Source organism: Salvelinus sp. IW2-2015, linkage group LG12 (assembly GCF_002910315.2).
Source record: "Salvelinus sp. IW2-2015 linkage group LG12, ASM291031v2, whole genome shotgun sequence".
NCBI classification, from domain to species: Eukaryota; Metazoa; Chordata; class Actinopteri; order Salmoniformes; family Salmonidae; genus Salvelinus; species Salvelinus sp. IW2-2015.
In genome coordinates, this window is record NC_036852.1 from 301,216 (window position 1) to 311,434 (window position 10,219).

At 44.9% G+C, this 10,219-nt stretch overlaps 1 protein-coding gene across 2 annotated transcripts in view; it reads left to right on the forward strand.

The window, feature by feature from the left end:
* The window catches only part of LOC112081173 (sodium/potassium-transporting ATPase subunit alpha-1), a 31,857-nt gene extending 21,638 nt beyond the window's left edge, over nucleotides 1-10,219 (forward strand). Inside the window, exons 1-21 of one of the 2 annotated variants that reach the window (XM_024147348.2) lie at nucleotides 1,849-2,277; nucleotides 2,484-2,543; nucleotides 3,450-3,653; nucleotides 3,803-3,916; nucleotides 4,012-4,146; nucleotides 4,245-4,362; nucleotides 4,665-4,933; nucleotides 5,055-5,363; nucleotides 5,807-5,941; nucleotides 6,102-6,294; nucleotides 6,444-6,619; nucleotides 6,713-6,849; nucleotides 7,059-7,209; nucleotides 7,364-7,532; nucleotides 7,623-7,777; nucleotides 7,872-7,995; nucleotides 8,681-8,826; nucleotides 8,943-9,073; nucleotides 9,170-9,271; nucleotides 9,476-9,567; nucleotides 10,066-10,219. In XM_024147348.2, the coding sequence (XP_024003116.1) occupies nucleotides 2,230-2,277; nucleotides 2,484-2,543; nucleotides 3,450-3,653; nucleotides 3,803-3,916; nucleotides 4,012-4,146; nucleotides 4,245-4,362; nucleotides 4,665-4,933; nucleotides 5,055-5,363; nucleotides 5,807-5,941; nucleotides 6,102-6,294; nucleotides 6,444-6,619; nucleotides 6,713-6,849; nucleotides 7,059-7,209; nucleotides 7,364-7,532; nucleotides 7,623-7,777; nucleotides 7,872-7,995; nucleotides 8,681-8,826; nucleotides 8,943-9,073; nucleotides 9,170-9,271; nucleotides 9,476-9,567; nucleotides 10,066-10,094 (2,997 nt within the window). In that variant the 5' untranslated portion in view covers nucleotides 1,849-2,229 and the 3' untranslated portion in view covers nucleotides 10,095-10,219. Of the gene's footprint in view, nucleotides 1-1,848; nucleotides 2,278-2,483; nucleotides 2,544-3,449; nucleotides 3,654-3,802; nucleotides 3,917-4,011; nucleotides 4,147-4,244; nucleotides 4,363-4,664; nucleotides 4,934-5,054; nucleotides 5,364-5,806; nucleotides 5,942-6,101; nucleotides 6,295-6,443; nucleotides 6,620-6,712; nucleotides 6,850-7,058; nucleotides 7,210-7,363; nucleotides 7,533-7,622; nucleotides 7,778-7,871; nucleotides 7,996-8,680; nucleotides 8,827-8,942; nucleotides 9,074-9,169; nucleotides 9,272-9,475; nucleotides 9,568-10,065 lie in introns of those variants that run through there. The other variant, XM_024147349.2, reaches the window with a different exon arrangement.

The following is a 10,219-nucleotide window of genomic DNA, read 5'->3' on the forward strand; positions in this document are numbered from 1 at the left end:
TGAATACGTCCAACAATACCCTGGCACTCGAATCTATGGGTAGAATGGTATGCCAGACTGCAGCCATGTCTATCGTCACCACATGTTGTCGTGGTTGAGCAATCCTCCACTCCTCTGTATTCGAAGATACAATTACAGTAATCCCATAATAAGATCGCGGTAGCGTTCACCCTGGTATTGTCTTAGCCCTCTGTTCTTGCCATTAATGTCAAAAGTCGAATGCTGTACATCATGATTGTGACAGCGTGAACTGTAGCCAGTTTGGATGGCAAACATTAAGCAGCTCATCTAAATGATATATTTCTTTGTCCTGATAATGCGGCGGTCGGTTCAATAATAGTCTTCATGGGATGATTCTAATAGTGTGTTCACATGGTTTCTCCCGGTATCAGAGGTAGAAAACGACGGGGAGGTTGCTACGCAGCTGGGTCAATCTCACACTGCGGAAGCGCCTCATTATGCTCAGGCTGTAGTGGGACAACTGTTGTTGTTTTGCGTGATTGGTCTTGTGGAGAGATTCCACACAATTGCGTGACGATCTCACGCTTTTTTCCACTGTTTTCAGTGCAGAGATAGCTTTCCTGTTCACAGTTTGAGAGACAAGCTGAGTAATACTTCAACAACAGCATCCTCCCTTCCTTGCTTCATTGTGGTAATAACGGATGTGTACACTATTGGGAAAGTAAAAGGGATATTTCTAAATAGTATTAGTAGGAGGGGGGGGGTGCATTTCCAAGAAGGGCAAGTCGGTGTGCCTGTCAACTAATAAAAAGACCACAGGGGACTGCGACAACAGATTCCTTGAGGGGGCCCGGAAGACTCCAGCAGGACTTGTCGTTCCACCTCTACCCTTTACTGTTCCAACAGCAAAAAAAAAACTGGTAGGACCCCTTATGTTGGATTCAGTTGTAACCAAACAACGAAGTTTAATTATCAGTCACGCCCCTGACTTGGGGATCACATTCTGAACCAGGAACTGTCTTGCTTAGAGTCAAGCAGCTTTTGTGTAACTCCATAGGGTCAAATCAAGAGAAGCATGTAGAGTTCTCTCCCCCACAGCCAAAACACTTCTGAACATCAGTAGAACCTGAATAATTTATGATCGCTAACTGCCTTACCGATGTTTATCTGGTACTGTGCATTATCCTGTTGCCGCAGTGTCCCAACCTGCAGCAACCTCCCCTTTTCAACCGCCTAGCTGACGCGCATTKTTCAACAGGTCTTTGTCCTCTTCCCAAAAGTGACTGATTTTGATAATGGYGAAAGGGAAGAGTGAATGAACAAAGGGTTTGCAGAAGGTGAGGTGCCAGGGTTATTTTGGACTTTCACAATGAGATGACTCCAGAGGAAGAAAGTTCTGTGTGTACTCAAGACAACCGACCCAATGGTGTGCARCTTTTCCCCTCTGGAGAGCTTATTTTGCCCCTATTCTGGACAAAGTATTGTGACATAGGGCCTAATAGTCTGACATTCCTGGATTGCAGTGGAGTATGTTGAAATGACCCTCAGCCCCACCCCTCCCACAGCTCTCCTTATTGACGCAGTTGCGCAAAGTGACGGTCTGTGACATGATTGTTCATTAAGCATTCCTCATGAACTTCAGACAGATGCCATTTTCAAACATCTGAGTTTCTTCTGCTGAGTAGTGAAAGTAATTTGGCTATCTAGCACAGGTCGTAGACGCTAAAAGGTGAAAGCCTACRGGGTGATAGTCCAAAAGGGACAGCCACAACTATCTTTGTACTTGTTGCACRATACCTGTCTAGGTCACGTTTGTTTTGTAAATGATAACTGGGCTTACGTTCAGTAGAACAATGCTACATCAATAACCCACAAGTTGTTGGGTGACTTCTGGTAAGTCATTTGTAACTGAAAAGTAGCATTTTTATCCTTTGTTCAAATGAGTGAGTCTCTAATTGACTCAATGAATTACCTTTCAAGAGTTGGGCCCCCAGACTTGGGTTTTATTAATGCCTCGGAAACACTATGGGAAACTATACTATAAGCAGATTCTGCATCAGGGGCTTTTGCTTGAGTTGGGTGAAGATTTTATTTTCTCGGGCAGAGCTCTAAAGGGCCTCTTTCTACCTATTTTATTATGTGTTTGTATATATATTTTTTCTTATCGCTCCTAACAATCTCTTCTTGCCCTCTCTGTAGGAAGGACGGGAACAGTATGAGCTGGCGGCGWCCTCTGAGCAGGGAGGCAAGAAGAAGAATGCCAAGGCCATGAAGAAGGAGAGGGACATGGATGAGTTGAAAAAGGAAGTTGATCTGGTGAGTCGGCTTCACTTACTTTCATTCTCCTTCAGGACCTGGGAAGTTCATCTTTAAATCACAAGTCTTGGTCATTCGTGTGTTGATGTCACTGACTTGGTGTCAAGCTTGGCGCTGCATGTAATGTACTGTATGTTTATCTCGATGGTGCAGAAGTGCAGTGCAATACGATTGTCAGTGACATGTTCCTAATCTCTGTCCCATAGGATGACCATAAACTGACCTTGGATGAGCTCAACCGCAAATACGGCACCGACCTTAGTAGGGTAAGTCTGGAGCTTCACTCATTTTCATTTCAGTTGGCGATTCATTKATCTCCCCTGCACTGTTTTCTGTTAACAAATTAGTTACTTATCAACCACAGCTGGAGGGCAATTCAGCTCGGTTCTCCTCAATTTGAATGGTTTCAATTATTTAATAGAAAAATTAAGTTCTGCTCAAGTTATGCGTTTCGGACTCTTGGGATCTCTTCCAATTATTAAACRGTGGAAGAAGGGGGTTATCATAGACTTGATGTGACAAATATCCAAGGCAATTGGAGGAGGCAATACGAGAGATGCTTTATCCCTCTTTTACATCCATGCAAATGGACTCTTGATCATGATTGGGAGATCAAGGGGAATAGTAGATTACCGCCTCCAAACCTAGCAGCGCAGCCGAGTGGTCCTTTTGAATAATTCACAAGCAGCAGGCCCATAGCACCTCAGCCCAGATTTAGGATGCGCTCAATCCCAGCAGAGGAGATGGCCCTGTTTTCATTGTTTGCAGCGAGTTGCCTGGCAACTGTCAGCACCTCGACTTTCTCCAGAACCCCATTGACTTGTTTCTCTGTTCTCTGCCTTATGTGAAATTATAGTTATGACTTGGCCCTGCAGTGTCTCTGTCTGCCACTGACAGACCTCGCAGAGAGATATTATTGTGTTGACAATTTGCTTCCTCTCTCCTTATCACGTGCCGTGAGAGAGAATCTCAAGAATGGGGGGGGTACCTAGATATGCCCGAATATAGCAATATACTTGATTTTTAAAAAGCAAGGGTCGATAATGGTATACCCTTAAAAGATTGGGTGGGAGGGGAAGCACCCATTCTTTTAAKATTAAGTATCCTCCTACAGCATCTTAATTTGAGGTCTCGACATYTAAAGTAACYCAACCCATTTCCTGTTTCCTCAGGGGTTATCCAGTGCTAAGGCTGCTGAGAACCTTCTCCGTGATGGCCCCAATTCCCTGACCCCTCCTCCCACTACCCCTGAGTGGGTGAAGTTCTGCAAGCAGATGTTTGGCGGGTTCTCCATGCTGCTATGGACTGGAGCTCTCCTCTGCTTCCTGGCCTACGGAATCCAGGCAGCCATGGAGGATGAGCCGGCCAATGATAACGTAAGATTCCAAGATGAAGAATGTTGATTTTATTGACATTGATGGAATTGAAAGCAGATGATGCTTGGGTTTTGTAGTTCTTTTGTACTGGTGTTTGTGTGGGGGAGTTAACTTAATTCTAACACGTTCTGCATCTTTGTCCCACACAGTTGTACCTGGGTGTTGTACTCTCTGCTGTTGTCATTGTTACTGGCTGTTTCTCCTACTACCAAGAGGCCAAGAGCTCAAAGATCATGGACTCCTTCAAGAACCTGGTCCCACAGGTACTGGCTGTTTTAGAAACACWTKTTTTGAAGGTGTTTTTTCCCCCTTATTGTTACATTTAAAGATMWATCTTGTTGTGTCCTCTGCCTGGTAGCAAGCCCTGGTTGTCCGTGACGGTGAGAAGATGAACATCAACGCTCAACAAGTGGTGGTTGGAGATCTGGTGGAGGTGAAAGGTGGAGATAGGATTCCCGCCGATTTGCGAATCATCTCTGCCAGCGGTTGCAAAGTGGGTACTTTTTAAAATCACGTTGCTCCAAATACGTCACGTTCCGCCCACGTCCGTGCCATTCATTATTGTATTAATCTAATTCCCTCCCCACTCAGGTGGACAACTCCTCCCTCACTGGTGAATCTGAGCCCCAGACACGTACTCCGGATTTCTCCAATGACAACCCCCTGGAGACAAGGAACATTGCCTTCTTCTCTACCAACTGTGTTGAAGGTACTTTAACAGAGCAGAGTTGCTCAGATGAGAAACAAACCAAATAAAAAGAAATTCTGCCCAGGGACCACAGATACAAATTAGGAATCTAGCTAAATCTGGTGCAAGGGCATGTTGTACATGGTCCCTGGCAAATAAATAAAAGAAAACAAACCATGACTGGGCTAGCTTTGATGAAGTCCTGTTGCTGTATAAAGTATGTCCACCATTTCTGAGGTTGAATCACTGTCAACTGTGCTGTTAAACTGTAGTCAATATGATGTCATGATTGTTAAATGAAATCTGCATGTTATTTCCTGCAGGAACTGCCAGAGGTATTGTCATCAACACTGGTGACCGCACTGTTATGGGTCGTATTGCTACCCTCGCCTCTGGCCTGGAAGTCGGACGTACCCCAATCTCCATTGAAATTGAGCACTTCATCCACATCATCACCGGTGTGGCCGTCTTCCTGGGCATGTCTTTCTTTGTCCTGTCCCTCATCCTCGGATACTCTTGGCTGGAAGCTGTCATCTTCCTCATCGGAATCATTGTCGCTAACGTGCCTGAGGGTCTCCTGGCCACTGTAACTGTGAGTACTGTCTTTTGGGAGTGCTTTTCCCCCCCAAACACTTCACATATGGCTCCAAAAACCAGTACATTGCCAATTTTGTTCGACAGACATGTTGAGTGACTTTTGGCTTTCTCCGTAGGTGTGTTTAACTCTGACTGCCAAGCGTATGGCCAAGAAGAACTGCCTGGTGAAGAATCTCGAAGCTGTTGAGACCCTGGGCTCCACCTCCACCATTTGCTCTGACAAGACTGGAACCCTGACTCAGAACAGAATGACCGTGGCTCACATGTGGTTCGACAACCAGATCCATGAGGCTGACACCACAGAGAACCAGAGTGGTACCTGCTTCGACAAAAGCTCTGCCACCTGGGCTGCCCTGGCTAGAGTCGCTGGCCTGTGTAACCGTGCCGTCTTCCTGGCAGAACAGAGCGGTATTCCTATCCTTAAAGTAAGTGTCTCATTTCCCCAGAGTGAATTGACAACAGTATACACATGGAGCTATCGACAGGAGTTCAGCATGTAAAGCTGCTGAAAAGGCTCAACAGGGTTGTCTTTCATCTTATGTAATTCCTCCCCTGTCGCCCGAATGCATCATATTGCCTCAGCCCTTGCAATCCCCTGGAATATAACCTCTCACTTCGTTAATCATCTCACCTTGGACTGGCTGTGATTACCACACTTAATTTCACCCCTTATTTTCAGTTTCTTTTTGTCACGGTCTTTCTTCTACCAGGCTCAATCTACAAAGATTTCCTTTTCATTCAGTCTATTTAAATWGATGGAGGGCATTTTAATGTCTTGGGCCACTTGGAAGTGCTAGTGTGTGAAAGAGAATGTGTGCCAGCGGCATACCATGTCCACTTCATCTGCCTACTCGTTTCCCTCTCACAGAGAGATGTGGCTGGTGATGCCTCAGAGTCTGCCCTGCTGAAGTGTATTGAGCTGTGCTGTGGGTCTGTGCAAGGCATGAGAGACCAGTACATCAAGGTCGCTGAAATCCCATTCAACTCCACCAACAAATACCAGGTAGGTCAATGGCACGGTAGCACCCTGCCACATGAAATAAGGGCATATGTTTCACTGTAAGTCTTTGAAAACCCTTCCCTTTGGCACAGAGATCAACATGGTTATGCCTATTCTGGTAATCTGTTTTCAAAATGGCTGCTCCTATAATTTTATCCCGTAGCTCTCCGTTCACCTAAACAAGAATGAGGGTGAGTCGAAGCATCTGCTGGTGATGAAGGGAGCCCCTGAGAGGATRCTGGACCGCTGCTCCACCATTTTGATKCAGGGCAAAGAACAGCCTCTGGATGACGAGATGAAGGACTCTTTCCAGAACGCCTACATGGAACTYGGTGGTCTGGGAGAGCGAGTGCTGGGTAATAGTCATTTATTTCAGCCATCACTAGCCAATACTACTGTATTTTTGTTATTCCATCTGTGTTGTCAAATGATCCAATGTGAGGTGTAAAGTTGCGCTTTTGCTCCTTTTTTCAATTCACATTTTCACCATTTTTGTATCCGTTAGGGTTCTGTCATTTCCAGCTCCCTGATGACCAGTTCGCTGAGGGCTTCCAGTTTGATTGTGAAGAGGTGAACTTCCCAACTGAGAATCTGTGCTTRGTTGGCCTAATGTCCATGATTGACCCTCCCCGTGCTGCTGTGCCTGACGCTGTGGGAAAGTGCAGGAGTGCTGGAATCAAGGTATGGCAATATCATACTCAACACAAGACTCTTCAGGCAATCCACATAGCAGCCACTGTGATCAGACCACTCCTATTCCCTTCCTTCCCTTAGGTTATCATGGTCACTGGTGATCATCCCATCACTGCTAAAGCCATTGCCAAGGGTGTGGGCATCATTTCTGAAGGAAACGAGACTGTTGAGGACATTGCTGCTCGTCTGAACATTCCAGTCAATGAAGTTGACCCTAGGTATGTTGCGATTTTTTTTTTTTAAGTTCTGTTGTTGGAAACAACAGTTAAACTCCTGCAGTTTCTACATTTTTCCTTTTTGAAGGCCTTTTTCCAAAGATTTCATTCAAGCTTGAATGTCAGGTCCTTCTCATGAGCACGTATAGACATTATAGAAATGTCTTCATATCAATGGGATTTCCCATAAATAAAGGGTCAATTTTTCCCAGGGATGCCAAGGCCTGTGTGGTCCATGGCGGTGACCTCAAGGACCTGAGCGCTGAACAGTTGGACGATATCCTGAAATATCACACAGAGATTGTGTTTGCCAGAACGTCTCCTCAGCAGAAGCTTATTATCGTGGAGGGCTGCCAGCGCCAGGTAATATTCAGCTCAACTTAAAGACACTAGGCCTATCTCATGAGAGGTAAACAGAGTGAATGTAGCGTAGATAAATTCCTTTAAATTTGTTCACCAGTTTTCTCTCTAGACTTCTCTCTCCATAGACTCAAACACCTCTCCTCCTTATCCACAGGGTGCTATTGTGGCTGTGACAGGTGATGGTGTGAACGATTCTCCTGCTCTGAAGAAGGCTGACATCGGTGTTGCTATGGGTATCTCTGGATCTGACGTCTCCAAGCAGGCTGCAGACATGATCCTCCTGGATGACAACTTTGCKTCCATCGTGACTGGTGTTGAAGAAGGTAGAAGCAGCATTTCAGTGGATMTAGAATTTTGGGGGTTCCGTCTATTTTGCATTATTTTCACTAATGTTATGTATGTACCTTTCCTAGGCCGTCTGATKTTTGACAACTTGAAGAAGTCCATCGCCTACACCCTGACCAGTAACATTCCAGAAATCACACCCTTCCTCTTCTTCATCATCGCCAACATTCCACTGCCCCTAGGAACCGTCACCATCCTCTGTATCGACTTGGGAACTGACATGGTGAGGAATTTGTATATTTAAGATTTTTATTTTCTAAATCTTTGTTTACTGTTCAATTTTATTCTAATTGTTCAAATCGTCCTCAACTTTCCAGGTCCCCGCCATCTCACTGGCCTACGAAGCTGCCGAGAGTGACATCATGAAGAGACAGCCCAGAAACTCCAAAACAGACAAACTGGTGAACGAAAGACTTATCAGCATAGCCTACGGTCAAATTGGTAAGACCGCTTTTCACAAAGCCTGACTTGCGCAAAACAAAGTATGTTCATTCTTAGATGAAAGATTAACATCTCATACACCTCAAACTGGATTCTAGACTCTTAAGTTGACTGGGTGGTTTTGGGATCAGCTGGAAGTGGGGTATGTGCCAGAAATAGCCTCCCTGGTGAMAAGAGAAGGGGTCTGAGTGATTATGGGATGTCTCTGGCTCAAGAATTTCACACTTTGGTGGAGCCAAAAATAGGTTTAAACCAGAGGTTTCCACGTGAGTGGGACTTTCCTTAAGAGGAAACACTGATATGGACAGCATTCACATACTGCGGTTGCATCATATCATGGGTTGCGAACCTCTCCCACCAACGTGGTACTCCTTGGGAATCACTGTAGGGCGGCAGGTAGCCTAGAGGTTAGTGTTGGCCCAGTAACTGAAAGGTCGCTGGTTCGGATACCCGAGCCAACAGGGTGAAAATCTTGGCTCCGTACCCTCCAGGAGCACCCTACTACTATGGCTGACCCTGTAAAACAACACATTCTCCTGCACCTATCCMGCAATGTGACAATCAAACTTGAAAACATTTTTTTTATGGAGATTGATGCAACATAGAAAAACTAACAGACAGAATGACATGGATAGAATCTGATACAAATGCACCCATCRGATCCTGTCTCCCCATCTCTCCACAGGTATGATCCAGGCTTTGGCTGGGTTCTTCACATACTTTGTGATCCTTGCTGAGAACGGGTTCTTACCCTCCAGACTGCTAGGTATTCGTGTGGACTGGGACAACAAATTTTGCAACGACCTAGAGGATAGCTATGGCCAGCAGTGGGTGAGTATGCAGACACCAATGTGGTTTTCACCAGCCTTGTTGATTGGTCTGATTCTAGATGATTAGCTGACTGTGTTTTGACTGTTTCTCTCTCTGTTGCTGACTGTTTTCCTCAGACTTATGAACAGAGAAAGATTGTGGAGTTCACCTGCCACACAGCATTCTTCGCCAGTATCGTGGTTGTACAGTGGGCTGATTTGATCATCTGTAAGACCAGGAGGAACTCAGTCTTCCAGCAAGGAATGAGGTGAGTTCAGTGGCCGTTTTGAAGAGCATCGGCTGTTGTTAGTTTTTGTTGTCAAAGAAATGACTTGATTTTAAATGCTGCTTCTGTTCTCCTCAGGAACAAGATTCTCATCTTCGGCCTGTTTGAGGAGACAGCCCTGGCCGCCTTCCTGTCCTACTGTCCTGGAATGGGCATCGCCCTCAGAATGTACCCACTCAAGTAAGTAAAGACCCTTCAGTTAGGGACACTTCATCTTTTAATTAAAAAATTGTAGTACCAAAAATACTTAACTCTTGGAGGACTTCTATTAAGCTTAGCTATGTGTTGCTTAAAATGTTAAGATCTGTTCTTGGCGCATTCTGGTCTGGAGTCATTTCAGATCTGTTATTTTTGTTTTATGTTTTGTTTTTCTTTTCTCCTTAGACCCAGCTGGTGGTTCTGCGCCTTCCCATACTCTCTCCTCATCTTTATTTATGATGAAATCCGAAAACTGATCATCCGACGCAGCCCAGGAGGTGAGAATAAATCCCTTTTAGTTATTACTGTGACTATCTGCTGTACTTGTTCATACAAGTCCTCAGTTGGGCTCTCAAAACCACAAGATTTTCCCTCGTTCTCAGGAGGATAGTAAGGCTACCTAAATATGCAGCCTTACTATCTGGCAAACAAGCGAAGTCTGTAAATCTTTAAGCAGCAGCACATTTTTCAGATGCACTAGTCAGTGTGAGACAGTGGACACAGACAAGTTTGGGAGTCTAGTCCACTCCATTGACAACTGCTGATGTAAAAATGGCTTTATAAAATGCATTTGATGTGAGTAAACCGGTATGCTATCAGAGACTAAGTTGATGTTAAAGATGTCGGTCACTTGACTGTCTTCCTCAGTGATCGTCTGAACTACACACTGATAGTTAACATGATCATTGTTTATGTATGCTACAGCCTTCCTTAGTCCACCTGTTTACCAGAGGTASTTGATCTCTAAATCCTGTTTTRTATCTTCTCTGTTTTAGGTTGGGTGGAAAGGGAGACGTACTACTAGAAAGCATCCAGTTTGCATCGCTCAAGTTCTTGCATGGTTGTCTTGCTGCTCGGAATTTTAAGTTCTGTAAAATTTGGATGTGTTTTTATATAGGGAATGCGTGATACTAAAACACTGAGATGGAG